This window comes from Paralichthys olivaceus, chromosome 11 (assembly GCF_024713975.1).
Source record: "Paralichthys olivaceus isolate ysfri-2021 chromosome 11, ASM2471397v2, whole genome shotgun sequence".
NCBI classification, from domain to species: domain Eukaryota; kingdom Metazoa; phylum Chordata; class Actinopteri; order Pleuronectiformes; family Paralichthyidae; genus Paralichthys; species Paralichthys olivaceus.
In genome coordinates this window covers 7,658,863-7,683,265 of record NC_091103.1, presented here as the reverse complement: position 1 = coordinate 7,683,265, position 24,403 = coordinate 7,658,863, and the positions used below count along the sequence as shown (strand labels likewise).

At 43.0% G+C, this 24,403-nt stretch overlaps 1 protein-coding gene across 3 annotated transcripts; it reads left to right on the top strand.

Moving 5' to 3' along the window:
- Positions 1–207: 207 nt before the first annotated feature.
- On the top strand, positions 208–23,585 carry git1 (G protein-coupled receptor kinase interacting ArfGAP 1). Of its 3 annotated transcripts, XM_020095111.2 has the most exons (21): positions 218–611; positions 4,425–4,558; positions 4,927–5,039; positions 5,619–5,724; positions 6,124–6,210; positions 6,323–6,453; positions 6,597–6,691; positions 6,769–6,811; positions 8,785–8,811; positions 9,570–9,618; positions 10,551–10,623; positions 11,265–11,362; positions 12,311–12,422; positions 12,792–12,916; positions 13,932–14,084; positions 15,212–15,556; positions 17,295–17,375; positions 17,805–17,881; positions 18,591–18,752; positions 19,292–19,355; positions 19,485–23,585. In XM_020095111.2, exons 1-21 carry the CDS (start codon positions 560–562, stop codon positions 19,698–19,700), a joined length of 2,343 nt encoding a protein of 780 aa, XP_019950670.1. In that variant the 5' UTR covers positions 218–559; the 3' UTR covers positions 19,701–23,585. The 3 variants fall into 3 exon arrangements, with proteins under 3 accessions (XP_019950671.1, XP_019950670.1, XP_069390273.1); XM_020095112.2 differs by lacking the exon at positions 8,785–8,811 and having other exon boundaries at positions 208–611; XM_069534172.1 differs by lacking the exon at positions 15,212–15,556.
- The last annotated feature ends 818 nt before the right edge of the window (positions 23,586–24,403 follow it).

Genomic DNA, 24,403 nt, shown 5'->3' with positions numbered 1-24,403 from the left:
GTCAGTGGGATGTCTAACAAAGTAAATGTACTGTTCTGCATTTGTAATCATCTGTGTTGAGGTGAAATGAATCTCAGTATTTATAGAATACGAGGATTATTTTCACCACTCCCTGCCCTGTGTGTGTGTGTGTGTGTGTGTGTGTGTGTGTGTGTGTGTGTGTGTGTGTGTGTGTGTGTGTGTGTGTGTGTGTGTGTGTGTGTGTGTGCGAGCTGACAGGTAGAAAGCTGCCGTCTCTCGGTGAGTTGCGGGCAATGCGGTGAACAGTTTTTAGTAAATATTCAGACATGGTGGTTCACTCCAGCAGCCAGATGAACCATGTCCACTGAACTTCGCTGCAGACTTGCAGCTCAGTGGTGAACGTGGGCGAAGATACCGCAGGAACAAACGGGAAATCCAGCTGTCAGCTGGCCCGGGAAAACCGATCACACCACCCGGCTTCCGGGGATTCAGGGGCCGCATCGGTTGACGGCAGACGTCGGTCGGCAGCTCGGGGGGAAGAGGGCGAGCAGCCACATCATCGCCGACATCCACCTCTCGGTTTCTTCCACTTTCCGAGATGTCAAGGAAGCTTCAGAGGACGGAAGTCTGCGCCGACTGCAGTGCGCCAGGTAGGGAGGAGGAAAACAAATCAAAATACACCACTGTGCTGGAACAATGCGCCGAGAGGGCGACGCGGTGGGACAACGGGGCCGAGGCTGCTGTCACTGTCAGCGGCTCCGCAGCGCAGGAAAGAGGCCAGGGCTTCCAAGCGTCGCTTAGGCCCAAAATAAACAGTGAAAAATAGGCGTTATCACAGCGGGAAATATCATGAATGTTCCCGCACTGAGCGGCAGAAAACCCACATTTCTCTGCCCGAGGGCTCGTGTGAGGGGAGCCGGTTGTTTGCTGCAGTGGAAGATGTGAGTGTCAGGTTTATGTCGCCACTCGGAGAGACGTTTGTTTTGATTTTCACGATGGACTTCTTCATGGGTTAGCTCAGGCTGGCTAACGACCTGGCGATGTCGACTCGCTGAATGGCGAACCTGCGTTGAACGTGTATTTTTTTTTTTGTATTTTTTTTTTTTTACAATCAATGAATTTAACACACACTTTCATTCCAATTCAAAACCCTCGTGTTATCGCCAGCGCACGACTGCGGTGTTCTGAGTTTGTGTAGCCCCGGCTAACGCTGCTAGCTTAGCTACGGCGTTAGCTCTTCTAGCTAAGTTTTGCTTCCAACGCCAAGTTGCTGCTAACGCGTCAGCTAGCAGCCAGTCGTTTCATCAGCAGTGTCTGAGCACTCAGGAACATTTTAATTTAAAAACATGAATCACTAGGAGGGTGTTTGTTTAATCTAATTCGAACCGAATGTTGCATTTCTGTCGCTGTTTTGAAATGTTGGAGGAAATCAACAGAAGTAAATTCATTCGAGAGGCTTCACAGAGTGGGATATTTAACCAGATTCAATACGAAGTCCAGCAGAATAAATATGTCTGAAGTTCCCCTGACAGACACTATTTATCCTTGTGATTCTGTAAGACACAGGGATGATCGCTGCAATATTTACAGGTTAGATTTACATCGTTGCCCCATCTGTTATTTTTTGTTTGTAATGTGATGTAAGGTGTGCTGCATATGTCGCCTCACATGCCCCCATGTTCAGTTCCTCCTCCTCCTGTGTGTGTGTGTGTGTGTGTGTGTTCTTTGCATTCATTCATGGGTACATGCATTTCCACAGTTGCTCACTTCACAGCTGCTCCACCTTCCAGCAGTTTGTCTGTGTGTCATTCACTGTGTGTGTTTGTGATTCATTGTGTGTGTTTGTGATTCAGTGAGTTTTCCGTGATAAACTCCGTAAGCTTCAGGGCCCTAATGTTTAAATATAGTTTTCAGATTCTATCTGGCCACGTCGACTGATTTATCACCTGAACCCCTACTTCTACCATACACGTAGCTTCTCACTTCAGCATCTTTATGCTTTTCTTATCTTCCCCTCTGTTGCTTTTCATAACCTGACCAGCACTGATTTCAGTGATTTCCTTAGCAACTTACAGATGATCAATATGCTAAATCTCTGACAAATCAATCATATCTATGATTGGTTGATTTGTCTCAGACAAAATCACTTGCAGGGATCTAGTTTATCCATGTAGCTGTTACTGGCTGTATATTTCTTCTCTACGTGTAGCCCCTCCTTTTGACAACACACACACACGCAGTGCGTTCTGCAAAATGCTGACCTAGCCACTGGTGACGGGCCACCTCCCTACGACCAGCTTTGTGTCATACTGGGGGGATAACTTTGTGGCATGGCTACAAAAGACAACTGATACTTCCAGTCCAGGCCAAGCCTCTGGAAGCTTTAATGTCATGCCTTGGCAATACGCAGGGTTTATAGCAACAATGAATCATGTTGTCGTGTGTGTCTGTGTGTGTCTGTGTGTGTGTGATGAGCTCTTTTATTGGACACAGATGCAATTGTGTAAGAAACAGTGGCTCTTGTGGAAGTGTTTTGACCAGTCTGATGGGGGCAGTGAATCTATGCATCATCTTATATTGTGAAGTCAAGGCTGTTTTTGTTGTGACCAGTGTTTAGTTGGTTATAGTTTGACACTAAAGAATGGATGTATGAATTGAAATCAATCTTGAGGTGTCGTAGACCTACATGTTGCAGACATTAAAATGGTAATGTGTGAATCCGCCTCTTATAAATGTAGATACTTAACTTGCTGTGTATTATCATTTACATCACTACTCATTATAATACATGTTTTTATGCAGGCCTAAGTGACAGAGACAGAAACAAATGTCAATGCCGTATTGAGGAATTAGGCCAACTTTAGGCTAAATTATGTCATGCTGCAGATTTGGCCAATGCTCTGCTGCCAATATTATATCCTGTTCTAATAGCTTACTTGTGTAGCCTCATATTGATCCAGCGAGCCAAGCAGATAGCATAGCCTGTGGGAGTTTTTATATTTATTACACAGATTAAGGAATTAAATTGCTGCAGTCTGGCCTTAAAAGACTACAGGCTACTGTTTTAAACCAGGCTATACCTCTTACCAAAACCATTCTGCTTCTGCTGGCACTTTTGTGTGCAGGCAAAATAACTTGCAGTTTGTCAGTTCATCTGATGATGGACTATTTTAGCCCCATTAATACCCTAAGCCCTGCCGGTTTTATCCCAGCCTAAGAGTGACTAATGTAGATAGTAGATGTGGGTGTTGTGTGTATTCGTGCTTGCATCAAGTGCATGTAAGTGTGCATATATTTGTTATGATTGCAGACTGTGTTAGCTGTGAGCTGCTCATCACATCAGGGTCCTGAGGGCATAAATATGACCCAGACTTTATGACTAGTCTGCCAGTGTCAGTAGACTTGACATCGGCCACACGTATTTTTTCCTCTTGGAAAAATATGACTCATGTTGTGTGTGTACATGCTGGATTATACACATTTTAGGGATCTTTACCAGAAATGATAATGTCTTGAATTTTAATTTCTGCCTTAATATTTAGTAAAACTTTGACTTGTGTTGCCTTGACTTCCACCGTCAGCCTTGGTCACTGCACATGTTATACTGAAAGTATTTGGTTAAATTATTCTTATAGGATCAGTTGAGCTCAACAATGGTAGACACTTAATCAAAGCTGGGCTCTGTGCATACATTAGTTCGTTACAATTCACAGTTTGAGCTGAGCTGTGGGGAATTACAGATCAATCAAGCATTTAAAATATACACACTATGTTTGATCCAGCTGAGCCACGTATCTTGAATCTTCAAGCGGTTGCTAAAACAACTCCCATAGACTCTGATAATTAATGTATCTCTCTACATATAATCCTAGTGTGACAAAACAACCATATTAAAATATTGACTCTCAAGATCTATTGTTTGATTTTGATCGTTGGAATATGCAATACATCTTAAATGCCCAGGCCTTACTGTAACTATTTTGTGAAGCAATTATGTTAACTTCAATGCGGTTGTGTTAACAAACAGCCGCTAATATTAAAATGCATGTACCTCGCTGCATTTTAAAGATTTATAAATCTGATTGGAGTACTTTACAATCTGTGCTGCTCCTCTTCTTAATGCCTCTTGATCTGTGTGTTCATACATCATACATATTTCATTAAACATTTTCTGCTGCACAGAGCATATGTTTGACTTATACTTGAATGAAGCCTGGACATGTTATAGATCTGTACATCGAGTATATGTCTCTCTGAGGAAAATGGCACCAGAGTAAACTGTAACTTTCACATTACACTGCTAGGATTTTGAAGGAGCACGTATTTGAAGGAGAGGAGTTTTACATGCAGCCTTTACTAAAGTGAATGTTGTGTTGAAGCACTTCAGATTCTTTCAGGCTAACTATCACAAACCGCCTGTTTATAAATCCTGTGTAACATCCCTCTGTTTGTCTGTCTGTCAGACCCCGGCTGGACCAGTATAAACCGAGGGGTCCTGATCTGTGATGAATGCTGTTCAGTTCACCGCAGCTTAGGGCGGCATATCTCCATAGTCAAGCACCTGAGGCACAGTGGATGGCCTCCAGCACTACTGCAGGTAAGACTGAGAAATGGAAGAGTGATGGAAAAGAACACAAGAGCAGGGGAGTGATGGAATACAAGTTAAGCAAATGCAGTACCCAAAATAATTACACAGAATGTCAGAACTACTACAGAAAGAGGTTGATCATCCACAGGTTTTCTTGCTTATTTTTTTTGCAAACATTTGTTGGTTTCTCTGTCAATTCAGGCCCAAAATATGTTAATATTTCTTTTTAGGTTTTTGATAATCCTCAGAGCAAGGAGTTCAATATTCTTGTGATGGTGTCAGGGTGATAATTTTATCGTATATGTTGTACCACCAATGACTCATAACTACGTTTGTGTGTGTATGTGTGTGTGCGTGTGTGCACATATGTGATTCAGATGGTTCAGACCTTGGCCAGTAATGGAGCCAACTCCATATGGGAACACAGTCTCCTGGACCCTGCTCAGGTGCAGAGTGGTCGAAGGAAACCCAACCCCCAGGACAAAGTCCAGTAAGTATACTCACCACAGGGTAGAATTACACAAACAACACTTCCACACTCCCCTCTTCTCCTCTGTCACCTTTGCTGGAAGAAATTACCTGTGCTGCATAACATAATCTTTCTGAATGTAATTGGTGTTTTTGCTAGTGAAGCATAATAGTGTGCAGTTTTTCCTTAATGCTTTCCAAACTGTTTTCTTGTAGTCATGGATTACTTTAGTAATTTTGATGATTTGCTCTCATAGTAATGTTTTATAATTACATACAGCATATGGTTTGCCAGCTTAGTGTTTTTCTAGTTTAGATATAGCTATGGGAAGGTCATGAGATCAATCATTGGACCTGCAGGGAAGAAAGGGAAGTTACAGACTGTCTAAATGTACTGTATTGCATACTTTGTTTATTCACATCTCAAAGGGATCTGCTAGCAAACATTGTACATTGATGATGCTTCAAGTGCATTTGGAAAAAGAAGGACATTTAATGCATGCATTGATGCATAACTTGTTGGGTACATTGATAATAATTGTGGTATTATATTTTATCATTGGATAAAGCTGTGCTAACCATCTTACCTCCTTCTGTGCAGTCCCACTAAGTCAGAGTTCATTAGAGCCAAATACCAGATGCTGGCCTTTGTGCACAAGCTGCCCTGCCGCGATGATGATGGCGTCACCACCAAGGACCTCAGTAAGGTGAGGGCTTGGTATTTCACAGCTCAGGGGCAATGCATTATGAGTTCAGGTTAATTAGCCCATAAAGACATAGCTGTGCAGTAGAACAGCATGTGTAAGCACAAAGGATGTTACTTTTAGATGGAGACCTCATACATAAACATGCATACTCCTCTGTGTGTGGGGGTGCATGTGCGTGCGTGCACATACACATACACATGCACACACTCAGTGATAACACCCCCTGGCAGGAAGTGATCTGAATGTCACAGCAGGACGTAATGATCTCTAATGCTGTGGAGCTCCAGTAAGCTAATGAGGGGTTTCTGCCTTTCTTACCATGATGTTAAATCTTTTCCACATCTCTTTTTTATTTCTCTCTCTCTCTTTCCTCAATCATTCTCTTTGTCTCTCTATTAGCAACTCCACTCCAGTGTGCGAACCGGGAGTTTAGAGACGTGTCTTCGGCTCCTGTCCCTCGGCGCTCAGGCCAACTTCTTCCACCCGGTCAGGACAAAATATGCTTGCAGACTCACTACATCTAACACTTTTTGTGTTAAGTTATTCTCCTCATGCCCTGCCTCTTGTCCTGACTCTGTGTGTGTACCTGAACTTCTAGGAAAAAGGCACTACCCCGCTCCATGTAGCAGCCAAGGCAGGCCAGATCTTGCAGGCCGAGCTCTTAGTGGTGTACGGCGCAGACCCTGGAGCACCTGACATTAACGGACGTACGCCTATGGACTATGCAAGGTACAAGACAGTGTACACACACTTCAAGAATAACACAGTTAGCCTTTAAATGGAATTCCATATCAAACCCACTGTGTGAAAATGGGTAAGAGTTCAATTAGGTTCAAAACAAAAAAAAGAATAATCTGTTTTGTGTGCTTTAGGCAGGCTGGTCATATAGAGTTAGCAGAGCGGCTTGTGGAGTGTCAGTATGAGCTGACAGACAGGCTAGCCTTCTACCTGTGTGGACGGCGTCCAGGTAACTCTATGCACCAGTTCATATGTAGCTCAAATGCCCTAAAGCACAACTGTTAATCTCTCCACTCCTCTCCTCAGATCACAAGAATGGCCATTATATCATTCCTCAAATGGCAGACAGGTATGGACCATGACATTATTAATTTCTCTTCAGATGACTATGAACACTCGCGCATGAATTGGCATTGGTGTGACTGGATTGCATGAAGTATCTTTGTTGGTATCACTAAACCTCACAGCAACCTGACTTGTGCTCACTCCTAATTCCCCCCCGTGGCCCTACCCCAGATATGGAGTATCCCTTCACGGCCCGCACAAATCAAAAGTGTAGGGCTAAGTGGTAGGGCTAAGGGGTGAATTGGGACAGGGCCTTGTTATACTTGCGTCTGCCTGACATGGGATAATTGATAATGATGCAGTTTAGTGTTCTGACCAGAGGGTGGCATCATAGTATCTGTAACTCCACCCAAAAAATGAGTTGGATAACTTAGGTTCTTACCATCAATATCAAAGATTGCTGTTTGTTGTAAATGCCTATCTAAGCTATTACAGGTACCTCTGATGATTTAGGTACTGGAGGTGTGCTTGGTTTATTAATCCTAATCTACAGGTTTTATTTGAGAGGTGTAGAAGTGCACAGTCAGCCCACAGTAAATCAAGTCTTACTGCCACTTGGCTCAGTTTCTAGGCTACTCTCTGTGAGGTGGGGGGTGCTACCCTACATTCAGAGCAAACCTCAGGTCTCTCTCTCTTGCTCTCTTATTTTAAACAAATGTGGCCTAAATAGGATAAAAAATACAGTCGGTCAAATTGTACACATATTAATATTGTGCTATGTTATATTAAAACATATAAACATATACATTTGTCATCACAAACAAGACATTGTTTCACATCATCACAAAAATAATAACAGTGCCTTGTACCTCTGTCAGGAATAAAAATGTTGTGTTTGATCACAAGTAAACAAGCTAAGAAACTAAATTAAGTAATATGTCCATACTTACACACAACATGGAGACCAAAGCCTGGTCCTAATGAGGCAACACATCAATTTTGGGGTCTTTATTAAGGTTAGGGGTAAAATGGGAATTTTGCCCAGGTTAAGGTTAGAGATTAATTGGTCATGGGGTTAAGGTTAGGGATATAATTTTGGTTAGGTGGTCCACAATGAATGGAGATCATTGCAAACTTCTAATAAGGACAGCGGCGCAAACCTGTGTGGGGTCCAGTTATTACTCATGTTTTGGGGACCTACATCTGTTTACTCGCTCACATTAAGGTGAAGACATGTTTCAAGGTTTAGATAAGGTAAGGGTTAGTGTTTAGCAAATAGTAACTGATAGTAACTGGATAAAGTCATGGCGTTTTCCCACTTGGTCCCTTTCAGCCCTCCAAACACACTTGGAGCGACGAGTCAGCATTTTTTGTGCATATGTGAACGCTTCAAATAAACTCAGGTCATTATGGTTCACAAAGCTCTCTGGGTTTACCAATGTATTGAAGTGAACCTGAACTGTGATGCATTGATGCAGTGACAGATTAAAGTTTTTCGCTGCTTCCAAACACACAAACACACACACACACACACACACACACACACACACACACACACACACACACACACACACACACACACACACACACACACACACACACACACACACACACACACACACACACACACACACACACACACACACACAGAGGCCTTTATCGGGAGCCAGTGGAGGTGAATGAGGGTCGGGGTGATGTGCTGCCAGGGCTTAGTACAGGTGACAACCCTGGCAGCAGAGTTCTGTACATATTGTCAGGTATACCGAACAGAGACCACCGATTGGTCACCGATACCATCGTTCATCAGATCAACCCTAAACCAGGCACACCTCAAAGTGTATGATTACATAAGTAGATCTTGCCTCTAAGCTGCCATCTAACTCCACTTGCATCTGTTCTGTTCTGGTGAATGGTTCCTCTTGAAAATAACAATTAAAGCTGTTTTGATGTGGCTTCTCTGCCCCTCTTTCTGTCTGTTTCTTTCTTTTTGTCACTCGTTTTCTGTTCTCTCCATTTCGCTGTGCTTGGTGGAGCCAGAGCTCGTCCTAAGTGCCCGACACAGAGGTATCTTTACTCTCCTTGTTCCTTTTGTGTCCCAGATATCTGTCCTTCATTGCTGTCCTCACCACATCTCTGCTACTCCATCTTTTGTAGAGTTCCCTGTTGTTTCATTGAACAACGTCTTCTTCAGCTGCGTGTTGCGTTATCATGACAAATCAAAGTTACAGTTAGTTCTGAGGAGAAAGAATCATAGATGACTGGAGGTTATTATGCAGAAGAGGTTTAGAGGGCCTCCTGCAGTAACCAAGGTGTTGCTGCTCTCAGGAGAATCACAGCAGCTATTTCCATATATTCATTAACCTATAAGAATATATCCCCAGTGAGCATTTCCTTGAAAAAGTCTAGTCTACATTAAAAAAATGAATAAAAAAAATTCAATAAAACTGTTGACAAGTAACTTTTATATCTGTGAAATAGGTCTACAGCAGCATATTGTAAGAAAAAAAGAAGATTCTGACTAACAAGCATATGCTGATATTTTTACTATTAACTACTAAAACCACATATGCACCCTGTCCTTGGGACTGCACAGATGGTTATTCTTAGGTTAATGTAGCACTCACAGCTATATTAAGACCTTTTGATATGACACCCACCCTACCCTCAATGTACCCTCCCTCTTCCCGCCCCCCCCTCTAGCAAAACACCCTTCCCAGTCCTTACCTCTTGCTCCTTTTTCCATTCCCACATTTACCTCCCTGTCTCTTTGCCCCACCATATCCTTCTGATGCCTCTCTGAACCTCATCTGTGTTTCTTTTAGCCTGGACCTGTCAGAGCTGGCCAAGGCTGCCAAGAAGAAGCTCCAAGCGGTGAGTTGGGTCAAAGTGTGATATTAAACTCTTGGCTTGTTTAACATACAATTCTACTGAAAGGTATTAGGTCAAATTCATACAATAGTTTGAGCCATTTGTGTCTTTGGAAGTAATTTAAAGAAGATAAGTGCTTGGTTAAAATAGTTGGTGTTACAGCCAGATTCACCATTTCATGCCATAAAGATTTTTGTCCCCTCCAGAGCCATCTGTGTCACCCCACAGAGTTAATAATAAAAAATGAGACCTAATGGCTAGTTATTACAATTTAAATTACTTAAGTAAAACTACGGCACTGAATGTTTTGGAAAGAATTAATGGTTGACAGACAATGAGACAACACGCCAAGTAAAATCTTAAAAACTGAAGCACAGATGACATGTACATTAGGTTATTTTCATTAGAACCACACAGATTTATTCGTTGAAGGATTTGTTTGGCATTTTACACACATATTGGTACTGCAGTGTATTTTTGGAGATTTGTGCCTATATGGAAAATTAAATTTTTAGAATAAACCATTCACGAAAGATGTTCATTAATGTTTACATTTTACTGAGAAAATATGTATATTTACTTTATTCAAATGTTATAGAATGGTTCTATTTGCATTTTCTTTTAATTGATGATACATTTTATAAAACTATTATATAACATTTCTTAGTCATAACATTTTGATGAGGACATCTGAGGAATAATTGCCCATTTTTTTCAAAATATATACATTGGTCGATATATCAGTATCAGATTTTTTTTACTTCCTAAATTTGGTGTTAGCATCGACCCCCAAATATCCATTTTGGCCAGACTCCATTTATGAAGCCTGTTCTCCTCTACTCTGTTTTTGACACTGTTTGTTACACCTGGTATGTACAAATATATAAATACATACATGTTGATATATCTGGGGTCAATTTGCTTGCATGTGACAGCTCAATAATCGGCTGTTTGAGGAGCTAGCGATGGATGTCTACGATGAGGTGGATCGCAGAGAAAATGATGCAGGTAAGCCTCATCTCCTCCATCCTTACTTGAGTAAAAATATCCTTTTATGCTTTGATATAATTTTTTTTACCCATTTATGAAAAGTTGACATGAACTTTTAGAGAAAAGGAGAGTATTGGATAAAGTAGATGTTGAGAGGAGAGAGAGCGAAATTGAAGGACACAGTCAGGAGGAGAAAAAGAAAATAACCGTTGAAGAGGAAGGCAAAATGGAGTGAGTGAGGGAGGAGGAGAGTCGCTGTGAGGAAGTGCCTCAGAAATTCTTGAGACTTTCTCCTCCTCCTCCTCTGCTCTTCTTCGCTCGTTCTCCTTTTCTTCTCTCCCCTTTCTTCAGCAGCAGTCCAATTGTGCTTTCTGACAGAAGCACTGCAGGTAAGTGGCAAGGATACATACACTCAGCTGCACACAGTGGGAGGTGCTCAGAGCAGCACTTTTAAAAGCTACTGATTTTTTTCTTCTACTGTGCTTGTTTATGTCTCTATGTATGTGTGGGTGGATGAACTGAATGTTTGACTGCACATGTTTCAGCCAAAACGTCCTTGTGGCTTAAAGAAACACACACACACACACACACACACACACACACACACACACACACACACACACCCCGACTTATTTTTTGCTTCATATTTGTGTCTCCAGTGTGGCTTACGACCCAGAACCACAGCACTCTGGTAACAGAACGCAGCGCAGTGCCCTTCCTACCAGTCAATCCTGAATACTCTGCCACACGCAACCAGGTAAACATGCACACTTTCACGCATGCACACACTTAAACACTTCAGCGTTGGCTGTTCCACACATACATAGGAAATTGTAGATATTTGTGGCCTGAAGACGATGACAAAACTGAGAGAAAGAAGAAGGTGAAATAACTTTCAAGCACTAACCAAAAGTTGAGCCTCATGGTATCTTGGACAGTCAGTCTGTGTCCATGTGTTTGGTGGGAGAAGCCAAGAATGAGTGTGAAATTGACAAGGGATGGTCTTCAGCTGTGAGAAAAGAGGAAAGATGTAATCCATCTGTGTTTCTCTCTGTCTACTCTCCCTCGCTCCCCATGTGAGAGAGAGAAATCCCATATGTCGTCTCACATAGTTCCACATCGGTGTGTTCAGTCGTGTAAACATTTTAAACACCACGTACATACTGAAAAAAGACCCACATCGCCACGTTTGCTCTGCCATCATTGTGTGGTCCACAGTGGTTGAGTCTATTTATGGTGGGAGTCACATTTAGGGTTGAACTTTTTACCTTCTTTTGTCTTCTGAAGTGGTGTGGTATAGATGGTTTTGTGTAGTGCTTCCAGTCTCGTGTCAGTACAGTCAATGGAAATTGACCTTTTCATTCTCATACATGCCAGTTTATGTTTCTCTCTCTCTCTCTCTCTCTCTGTGTGTGTGTGTGTGTGTGTGTGTGTGTGTGTGTGTGTGTGTGTGTGTGTGTGTGTGTGTGTGTGTGTGTGTGTGTGTGTGACCACTGCTCAGTATGACTGTGTTTTTCCACATGGTAGTTGACCACAGCAGTCACACAGGCGGTGAAGCACTGACTGTGGGCTGGATTGTTTTTGCATACGGCACAACTCTAGACAGAACTAGAAAAAACTAACCTCACTTCAGATCCTCATGCCAACGTGTGCATGTGTTTACATAATAATCCACGTCCTAAGTCCTGACTCATTCTTCTCTCAGGGCCGTCAGAAGCTGGCCCGGTTCAATGCTCGGGAGTTTGCCACGCTCATCATCGATATCCTGAGCGACGCGAAAAGGAGACAGCAGGGAAAAGGTCTCAGCAGCCCTTCTGGTGAGACACTGGGAGGAAAGGACAGTCACCTTGAATTTGAGGACTGTGGGGAATTAATAACCTTTTTTAAGAACAGCAAAAAAGGAGATGTACCTTAATCCAGTTACAAATATGGATACATACAGGTCAGTTTTGCATTTCGGTACAGGATTGGAGCACTGTAGAGCATATTAAAAATGTTAGATGCTTGATTATAGCTGCAACAGGAAGAACGGACCAGTCCAGCAATTTAATAAAGAAGAGAAATGGGATTCATTGTTATTAGTAAGCAGTGTGAGCTGTGTGTACAGTCCCAGAGAGAGAGATTGAAAGGAAGCGAGGGAATGATATTTTATGTATTGAAATAAATGAGAACCTTTTCTTTGCCAGACCCACTGGACCTGGGTATTGATGATGACCAGCATGACTATGACAGCGTAGCATCTGATGAAGACACAGACAGTGAGCTGACCACCCAGAACAACAACAACACACAACGCAGCAACCGAGCAAAGGTACAGTTCTTGCCTACTACGTCAACTGTAGCTTTAATAAAGTGCATAATAAAAACCTACTTATACACAACTCTACAAATGCTGACACACAATCACTTTTACTCACCAATTTAGTTCAGCTCCTTCCACATAGTGTTTAGTATATAGCAAGCAACGCCTTTACTTGTTTTCCTATTTAAAACTGCTTGTCCCAGCATGCTTTGCGGGGAGTGGCCACAGTCAAGGCTGCCACATAGCTCCTGAGTGACATCATCAGCTATTCTGGGTCGCTGTCAGAGAGGCATTGTTCATACAGAGAGAGAGAGAGAGTGTGTGTGTGAGAGAAGGGGGGACAGAGAAATAGAGGAGAAATGGTGCAGGAGTGGTAGAAACAATATAAACAACAACTCAACCAGTAACTATCTCCTTTTCCTTTGCACTCATTTAGCTCAGAGTTCAAAATACTGACAAAGGCTCCACTCCCATCTCCGCACTTAAAAGATATGCATTCATTATTTCTAATGGGGTTGGCATTAAATGTCATTGTATATACGTATTAAGTGAGGGCATGAGAGTAAAAGAGACATGGTTTGGGTGGGAGGCGGATGGAATTTAAACAAAGATCTCTGAAGAATAGTATATGAGAGATGTTTTAGTGGTTCCGTTTTAGGGAGTGGTATAGGACTGAGTCTGTGTGTGCTGTGCTCCAGGGTCACAGGAAGTGGGGGCGGATAGTGTAGTGAGAGTAGAACTAAGGCGCTACTGTCTTTACATGTGTGATCAGCTGTAATACTCTGCTGCAGGCCACCCCCTTCCTCTCACACAGTATTAAGCTCTGTTTTTAACTAACCAAAAGAGCATTGATTCATAATGTACATCATCCTCTTATTACCCCAGTATAAGAACTTCAAAGATTGAATGTAGCGTTTGAGTGGAATGAATCCTGAAGATATTTCATATTTATCCTGAAATAACTCGATATAACTCAGTTTCCTCACTTTGTACCTCACTTTGTCTGTGTGTCCCATCCATCCAGAGTATGGACTCATCAGACTTGTCAGACGGTCCTATCACCCTGCAGGAGTATCTTGAGGTGAAGAAGGCCCTGGCCTCCTCAGAAGCCAAGGTGCAGCAGCTGATGAAAGTCAACAACAACCTGAGTGAGGAGCTGCGGCGGCTCCAAAAGGAGGTAGGGAGCACGGAGAGTGGATGAAAGGATGGATAGGGATTAATCGGGCAAAAAAAAAAAGTCAGAGGGTGAATTTGTCCGAAGCTTCAACCAATGTTAAAAAATTCGTAGCAGGAGAGACTCTGGGGATGACTTACATAAAAAATCTTTCTCCAAGGAAGAGAGATGACATGACATGACATGACAGGTTGGCATGAATTGTTTCTGAGAAAGCTTGGACTAGAGAAGGTACCTAGATTATAGGGCTGCACTGAAGATACACAAGTCAAAGTGACAAACAAAGACAGGTTGGCAAAGGGAGAATGAACAAGTTACTCAAACAGAACGAGGGCAGCGTGACGGAGAAACAAGTGAATATATGAATATCTCTTCAAGCTGGTGTATTTCTTCTGACAGGGTGTCAATTTCCAACAGTGTTGTCAGTGGAAGAAACATTTGGTGACAGCTTCTCAGTGTTATCTTGAAACCAAAGCAGCAGTCAGTCTCATGTGGAGCAAGTCTGCTACAAAATGCCTGTTCTCATTTTAGTTGTCATTTTTTAGTTCAGTTGAGTTGGCGCAGTCATCGCCGCTTCATGTTGGGTTGTGAGTCATCATCATTAGCTTATTGTATTCATTGGTAGCTGCAAGTGTTAGCTTCTGTGACCCATGATTCATCCATGTATTTTTGTTTTTCTTGTCAGAGAATTTTGTGTTGAGAGAGTTGAGGCAAACATGCATGTGTTCAAGAAACACAAAGCAAGTAACAAATAATGGTGTCAAACAAGAAGGTAGTGAAGATCAGTGCCCATCATAATCCACATTACCCCTCACTGACCCCTCTGAAGCAAACTATGTATACATAATGGTATGTAGCCTCCCTCCACCGCTTCCCCATGACCTAATCCATGCCTCGCCATGTAACTTACTGAAACGTCTTATCCTACATACCCTCCCTTCCCAGTACTTGAAATGACTTAAAATATGACGCCCTGTTTGAGCTCTTGACTGTACATGCGATTGTGGATGCTTGTTTTGACCATTCAGTTGATACCGCCCCTCCCCTCCCTTCAACCTCCCCAATGTCCCTCCCTTCATCCCTCCTCTCATCCTCTCATCCCTCCCTGCTCCCTTCCTCCTCTCCTGTAGATCACACGGATGCAGACAGAGAACAGTGCCCTGCGGGGGGGCCAGCAGGCTGGGGGGGCAGTCGGCCATGGGGAAGGGGGCCCTGGTGGAGGAGGAGGAGGCCACTGGCAAGGGGGTGTGATGCGAGGAGGAATAAGTGGAGGGGGTCTGGGTGGGTTTGGGCCTGGAGCGGACAGCCCGGGGCTCTCTGTGTCCTCCTCCGTCGCTCCCCACTCCCATCCCCACCGGAGAGACCGCCAGGCATTCTCAATGTACGAGCCAGGGGCGGCCCCCGGCCCTAAGGTCCATGGCCCCCCAGCCTTGGACTCCCTGGCAGCCCGCCTGCAGCCCCTCAACACACCCAGCGTAAGTTAGAACTCCCCTGGCCCCTTCTACTTACCACCCTCCTATTGGTGGCCCTGGTTGACTGAATCTTTTTTCCCAGACTGATGATGACAGTCCAGTCCTTATCTCTCTATTTCCCCTTCAGCTTTCTTTCTCCCTGCTTCTTCTCTTGGAAAGGTCCAGTTGTGCATGATCCTCTTTTTAATGTGAACGTGTAGCACTGGTTCGTCTTAAAGACAATGAGACATCAATATTTGCCTTTAAAGCCATAAAGTATGAAGTGCACAAGTGTGACCTGAAGGAGAAAGACGGAAGAAAAAGGGATTGTCTTGACTGTTTGGTTGCCTAGCAACCCCTGTGATGCTCTGATCTCTAGCATGCTTTGCACCCTTTGACCTCCAAGTAACTCTCCTGCTGCTGTAGAGCTGCTCAATCTGGAGATGCACACACATAAAGGTGGATGTAGATGGGAACTAAGCATCTCCAAACAATTGTTTATATCCTTGTAAAGGTCAATTTATACTTTTTTATTGAATCAACCTTGTATTGTTTGTCATAATCTACGCGGTAGCCTGAGGTGCACCTCCCTAGAAATGTAACTACATGTTGTGATGAGGCAGACCAGACAGTGATTGGTCTGCTTGGTCTCATCCATGACTCTCAGTGACACAATCAGTTCGATAGTTTTACTCATCATCTCTTCTAATGTCCTTTTTTCTGCATTTCAGTTTTAGCAACTTTTGCTCAACTTGTATTAACTATTCCCACCATAATCCACTCAAACCCCCTTCAGACCTGGTACTGTTTTAACATCCATCCTGAGTAATCTGATCACAAGAGCATATTTGTGAACGCACCCAAATTTATACTGAGATCTAGACGCATGTGATCAAAATTTGTTTTTACATAGTGCAGGGAAGTGAAATTTGACCAGAAGTCGTTTTAATGCCAGGAGTTGTGAACACGCATATTCAATGCTCACCACTTGTGATCGGATCTCTCAGGATTCATGTTTGAAGCTTAGGCTGCAGTGTAAGACATACATCCATTTACATTTTAACCAGGCTTAAAATGTCTTATATAAGAGGCATCTAGGGATCTGTCAGAGAATTGAGTAGCATTTCATCTACAGCAGCTATTTATGCAGCTGCAATCACTGATCATCAGAAGCCGTCAATGGACAATAAGTCAGTGTCCAGCTCACCATGTCTTTACACCAAGATTTACCTGTTTGTTTGTTTTCTTTCTGTCTGTCTGTGTCTTCACCTGTCTGTCCTTTGCTCACTGCAGTGCAGCCGTGCATCCTCTGGATGTAAGCATTTTGTCTGTCATTGCATTGTTTGTCATTTCGTCTACGAAATGTTGGATTCTCACACTGTGCACCACCTCTGCTTATTATGCATTATAATACTGGAGATCAACATTAGTTTGTAGCATATGTAGTCTATTTTAGATGCTCTGTGTGATGTGTTGCTCTTCAACACTGTTTAGTTTAGCTGCGTGACCTTTGAATGTCAGTGTTAGATAACTGTAGAGTTGTTTAGTCTTTATAGGATGATGGGTGAGCTGCTTAGTTGATCTGGCGCTGCTCTCACTGACTCCTTCATATTGTGTTTCTACAGTTTATAAAAACATCCCCCTTCTCTTTTTCTTTCCTTTTTCATCATCTATTTTTTTTCTGCAAATCTGTAATGTCTCATCTCATCACTGTCCGTCCATCTCTGTCTCCCTCCATCCTTGTCTGCTCCTTTCTTCTCAGGTAAGGAAGGGTAGCACAGGGGGTCCAGTGTCGTATGGAGGCCAACATCTGTCTGGATCTACAGAGATGGGCAGATACATGGTTTGTTCAGTTTGTATGGATGGATTTTTGTGCTCTTTTGATCCTGCTCTCGGGCCCATTCAGGAAGTTGAGGTTACATTTGTTCATAATCAGTCCCTGACAAATATTGCAAGGGCCTGGAATATGGATTATATATTGATATAATCACATTAATTCCTCACATCCTGTGAGAACAGTCAAGAATACAGATGATATTAGGCTGCACATTAAAACATTTCTGCATAATTAGCTTTTTCCAGAGAACCAACCACAACTAACGGAAAACGTCACATTTTTTATTTTTTAAATCTGCCACATTAAATTGTTAACAAACGCTTGCACTTGTTGTAGGATGTATCTCTTGAACTCTGCAGGAGTGAACAACACAGGAGGTTTGGTGGTGTAAATGTAATGATGTAACATCATTTGTGTTGTGTTTTTCTTCCCCAGGTGTCCAAACCAGAGAAGCACGGCAGTGGCACAGACAGTGACTATGACAACACACAAACATATGACCTCTCGCTAAGGTCAGACTCACAGCAAGTCACTGTACTCACAAGGATGAGTGTTATTTTATCTTAATCTGTAGTTTTTATGACTGTCAGCTCTTTTCTTAAAGCCCAGTTCACAGTTCACAACTTTCAAAGTCGTCAGATCATTGTGTAGTTCACACTGCATGACTTGCTGTCTTGTGATCTGGAGTCTTGCAGTCGTTGTGGGTTCATACAGACTGACTGCAGACAGTGGGTCACACACTACATGATCTTTCACGAGGAGAAACCTCAGACTTGTACGTCTGTTCTCCAAACTACGTTTGATCACAAAAGAGACACAGCAAATTTAAATGATCTAACTGCTCTGTGTCATCCTGCTACAAAAAGACACATCAGGCTAGACGAGAGGAGAAATGCTTCAGTGGACGTCACTGTTGTACAGAATATAGAGCGGCTCAGGCTGCGTTTTTCTCTCAGAACATGTCAAAACCCGAGAGAAAACAAACCAAGCCCGACCGTTTTTTGTGTCCAAACCTGATGTAGCTGCACAGTTTATGTTTGGGCTGAATATCGTGTAGTGTGAACTTCTTAAAACGTCTTTAAAAAAAGCTCTGTGTTAATTTTAATTGATTTAATTTGCTGTTAAATATTATTGAAATGTATTATTGTTTTGTCACTTTGTGAAGAACTTTGTTTAGAAAAGTGCTATATAAGTAAAGCTGTTATTATTACTATTTTTTAGTATGGGCCGCAGCAGTGAGGAGGAGGGTGGAGGTGGGGGCGGGGAGACGGGGGAGCCAGACCCCACCCTGCCTTGCACAGAGGACGTCATACTGAAGACTGAGCAGGTGACCAAGAACATCCAGGAGCTGCTCAGGGCTGCCCAGGAGTTCAAACACGACAGGTAGGTGACAGACGCACACTCAAGAGATGGGGGAAAAAGAGACAAGGATCCCATTTTGTCTGTTGTAAAATCAATAATACTTGTCATTACGTCCCTGCTGACAAGTGCAACCTGAACCTCCTGACTGAATAACACATTGAATTACAGGAACATCTAGCACCACCACTTCTTTTTTCAATTAGAATTTGTTGCCCTCTATCATCAGGATGTGGAGAAGTTTAACTTCAGCTGACTAAAACTACAAACACAACGCCGTGCAGTTTCACCTCCTTTTGAATGTCTCCTCTACATTACGTCCTGCCTCAGCCTGCTGCTCCACCCCTCACTTATTATTATTAGTTGTTAAAAGTTGTGTAAGTGTCTAAGCAGTGATTACGTTTTGCACAACTACCAAACAAATGCAGACAAAAACAGAACTAACCTGGCAGAGGTAATACACTGACCCAAACTAAATGGGGAAATGCACCAGAGTTAGTTTTAATTGAACTTCACAAATTCTTTGGGAAATGTGTTAAATAATAATTCTCTCTCCTCCTCAGCTTTGTTCCATGTTCTGAGAAGATCCACTCTGCTGTCACTGAGATGGCCTCACTCTTCCCAAAAGTAAGTTCCCTCTACTTATGTTTTATTTTTCCCTTTGTGTCTTCTTTGTCTGGGTGTTGCTCCCTTTATCTTCCTCCATCTGGTTTCATCATCCACTGTTTGAGTTCAGTCTTGATTCCCTCTCCACAGCGTCCAGCTTTGGATGCAGTCCACTGCTCCCTCCGCCTGTTGGCCTCCAGTGCCTCGCGGTTGCAGGTGGAGTGCCGTAAGGCGGTGCCCTCGGAGCCTGGGGCCCCTGCAGTGGACTACCAGCTCCTCACTCAGCAGGTCATCCAATGCGCCTATGACATCGCTAAGGCCGCCAAGCAACTGGTCACCATCACCACTCGTGAGAAGAAACAGTGACCCAACAAATGCATGGATGGATAGATTGAGAGGGAAGAGGAAGAAAGAACAGATCAATGCATGGGTGGGCTGAGAGGGAACAGAGGGGCTTCTAGGATATTGATGAAGACGGATAATGTGATCACACTAAAGATGGGAGGACGGGGAGTGACCGAGAGAGTGATGGGCACGACGAGGAATGGAAAAGAAGAGAGAAGTTTGGAAAATGCATGGGAAAGGAATCGGATGGAAGCGCTCAAGGTTGAGATATAACACGAGGACTGAAAAAGGAGAAATTCCACAAGTGTGGAAGTGAGAGTGGGGGAGGACGAGCGGGAGGAACTAACATGGGAACTAGAGTGTGGAGCAACAATTGGAATCAGATTTGTATAATAAACTGTTTAACTGTGATGAGCATATGTGAAATACAGAGGTGGCGATGTACAGTGAACTGGATCCTGAGCTGTTAACCGCTTTATTTATTCTCACCTGTCCCTCGTCATCCCTCCCTCCCTGATCATGGTTAAGAGGGAGTGGGAGTGAATGGTGCGAGAGAGGGAGGTCGTCAGATCAACCACTGCAGCCTGTGACGTACCTTAAACCACTGCCGTCCCGTTGTCCTGTGAGGAGTCAGGACGTTCCTCCTCTGCTTTCCTCTCCCGCCTGCTCCTTTGCCCCTCTCTCTCTCGCCAATGAAATCACAAGGCCCCTCTTGTCCCCTGTCCCGTCCCATACAGGATGAGCTCCCGCTGCAGAGACGGACCCCCTGGCATCCATCTAACGTCACCCTGCTCCACACCCCAAATACTTTATCCAGGGTTAACTTTTACAGGGGGTTCCTGCTTTCCTCCGATTTGTCACCCCCATCTCTCCACATTGTCGGTGGTACACATCGTGATATGGCATGTTTGAATTTCTTTCCTCTTTTTCTTTGTTTGATTTTTTTTGCAGATTGGTTTGGTCTGCACCTCTGAGGACAAACCTTACTGACTTACAAAAACAAAACACTTACACTGGAATAATTGTGATTTATTGTTATTGTTTATCATGCCAATTGTTTTTTTGTATTGATATTTTTACTCACTGTCTTGATTTAACAGTTTCTGTATGTTTTATTTCATTGTCTCAATATGATTCTCATTTATTGGAATGGGGAGACAGGTGAGGAGAAATGTGCTCAACCTCTTACTGGGATTTAAATGAACATGCACACGTAAAGAAAACAGAAGAAAACCTGTGAAATGGTCCTCAACATTTCTCTCTGACTCTTTTTTTGTGGGTGACAGTTGAGGTTTTTTTCTTCATGTTGTAATTTGTCCTGTGGCCGAGTGGTCGAAAAGGGGAGTTGGAGTTTTGGGAGATTTGTTTTTGATTCTCTGTCAGATTGAAAACCCCTTGGTGCATTATGTGCATATCTGGATCAAAATACTCTTTTCATGTTTCCTCTTTTATTTGCCTCTTCTAATAGAACTAGTGGAATCATCTCAGAATCTCATACTCACTTTTTTTGTGTCAAGCAGGATGATAAAAATCAAGCGCACCATTTGGTCCAGCCTGTTTACGAGGATGAATCCCCCATTCTTGGTTTTAGGGCCGTTGGCTACTGAGAAGGCCGGGGTGCTTTCTCGGTGCTTGTTTTGAATAGCATCCATTATTTAAATCCATGCTAACAAACGTTGAGTGAAACGTTTGTTAGCATGCATGTTGGCGATACTGGTATGTTGCAGTTAAAGCTTGGGTTGGTAATACTGGAAAAGTTAGAAGCAGACTACACTTTGAAAGTGATCCATTTCACCCCCTCCCATCGGACCTCTCATCAAAGCTACACCCCCAAAACACATGAACGCACACTGTCTGACAACTGCTGGAAGACAACTTTTCCGTGACTGGGTCGCTAACTTCTAGCTATCGCCTCTGCTTCAGCGGTGCATGTCTCCGCTGCTAAAGTAATGGACAGGTACGCCCATTTTATTTCGGTCCAAATTAAATTTCTCTTTTACGAGGGCCGCAGATTTTTCTTTTTCTATTTTTCAAACAACTATTTATTGATGGCTTTCGGGGCGTGAAGTGGATTTAAACAAATAAAGATAAAAGGTCTTTCAGAGAAAAATTACCAGCCCTACCTTGAAGCTTTAAGTCGATCTGTGGAAAGAACCAGATCTAGTCAACTGGAGCTGAAAATGAAAAATATGCTCATTTGAATCAATTTCTGAAACCTCAGAGTGCGCTTGATTTACTTTGCCATGTGTTATTTTCACCGTGGCGAGCACAATCAAGCCCTCAGCCACTGTCGTACGCTTGGTTCTGTGTCACGGCCTGCTGACGTGGGCCTTAGAAGTTGTAACTTCTAGCTCACCGTCTCTCATGGGAGACAGCATTGGGAACAAAGTAGTTGTTTTTTTTTGTTTGCTTTTCAGAGATAACGCACTTAACCTATTGTAGGTTCAAGCACAGTTGTTCTGTGCCGAGCAAATGTGGTTATACCTGCAACTAAGGTTAACGTCTTCTGCATAATCTTGCCTCTTGGCTCCGAAGGATTCTGCGCATTTAGAAATTCACCTTCCTGAAACGAAGGCGTCGTCCTTCTAACAGCATTCACCGTACATCTCAACGTTGAGTTTTTTTTTCTTGTGTTGCTGCCGATTAGCAAGAAGCAATTAAACCCCAACTTGCCCCAAACACTTTGAGAAACTGATGCCAGACCGCCTTCAGCACTTCTCTGTCCTCTTAATTCACGTTTAGTCTTTCGCTTTTCCTCCCCTGGTCATCAGTTGGGGCGTCTGACTGTCAGTGCTCCTCAGTGTCTCGTGCAGTTTCGTCTCTGCGGGACGAAGTATGAACGTTTTCTCCGTTCCCTGTCAAAACTAATCATGTCCGGAAGACTCTTGAAATGTATCATTGTTTGATATTGAATGCCTTTGCACATCATCATCTCCTTTTATGACTGGCTGAGTTACAGTGACGTACTGACTGCTGAAACTACAGAAATACTTGCACACATACAAACACACACATCGGGGCCAGCGGAGAAGCTTGTCCCCTCAATCATGATCGCCCAAGTTTTAGAGTAGAGCCATATATATGAACGTATATTTTCATGCTATATTTTATATTAAGCTATATGTTAGGGTTATGTTTGTGAGATATTTATGTCTATTTGTAGGCTCAAGTGAGCTTCAGGCCAAATCTTCACTCTCTTCCTCCGCTCTTAAGTCTTGACACCGAATGTCAAGCATATACTGATCCTATTACAATCCACAGGAAGTGAGAACATACGTTTGATTCAGGTGTGGTCTCAGTTGCACTATTTTCAAACACCAGCTGGATGAAGTAGGATCTACATGATGTACCTCTCTCTTCCAAAGGTTTTAGTTCAGGTACAAGAGGTGCAGGATGCAGCGATGCGGTGAAGGAGGGGGGAGATAGAGCGGTCTGAAGCGCACTTTAGCTTAGCACTACAGTCATCTCAAAACAAGGGGGAGAGGGTCTTAAAAACGCACACGGCCTCAGCCTCCCCCAAATGTATGGACACTACATAGGGTGCCTCCAGTGTGAATGTTAATGCTTATTTGTCCAACATCAAACACACACCGTCACACACTTCTCAGTTGGACCAAGCCTTCCTACAAGTACAAACATTACGTTTGCAGCCGGTGAATTATACACACACACACACACACTTCTGATACTCAGCCATTGGCAGTGCACCGTGGCCCGCACTGTTGATGTCCCCATGTTTCTTCACAGCGCTACACTTTGGGAGATGGGTGATGGGAGAGTTATCTTTTAACAGAAGACGTTAAAACTGTATAAAGTAGAGAAAACAATGACTTAAAAAAGGTCAATCGTAATGGAAACTCATAAGCTGTACATTTGTAATAAAATTAAAAAAACAAGTTAATTGTCCCGCTTGTGTCTGCAGTATGCTTCTTCTCTCTATTTTCTGATATGTGCATTTACATCTGTGTGTAAGTTTCAATCAAGACCTGAAGGCCGGAACTGTAGACATAAACTACATCAATTTGACAAATCAAATTGTTTATTATATTCACAAATCACAATTTGCCTCATAGGGTTTATCTCTTACCAGAAGGTCGTCAGTTCGATGCCAGTCTTCCCCATTCTGAATGCTGAAGTGTCCCTTTTCATTGAAAAAGTGATGCACATAGATGATCTGTATAAATTGGTGAATGGCAAAAACTACTGTAGAAAGACAAGTAAAGTGTTATATAGATACAAACAATAACACCCTCTGCCCTTAACCCTCAACTAGTTGAGAAAGAACAACCAAAAACAAACCTCAGAGAGAGCAGCATGTGAGGGAACCCTCTCCCAGGATGAACAGATGTTTAAGAGATGTCATGTAACAACACATCAAGAAAAAATTTATTAATTCATGAGAAAGTCAGTGACATGTATAGATGAGACATGAATGTGATGGAGAGGAGGAGGAGGAGAGAGAAGCTCTGTGTGTTCCCTGACAATCTAGTCCTATAGCAGCATGACTAAACTGGTATAAATATGAGATTATCAGAAAGGAAGGTTATAATCCCACTCTTAGACGTAAATGTACATGAGGGCTGTGACGACCCTCTCCACTCTGTGCTCCTGTTGCTGGAGGTGGGTGTGGCAGAGAGTCCTCAGTGAGGTGGCAGCACCTGAGCTCATGTGCAGCTCAAACACACCCGAGGATTCTTTGTTTAAATCCCTGCTGGAGTTCACCT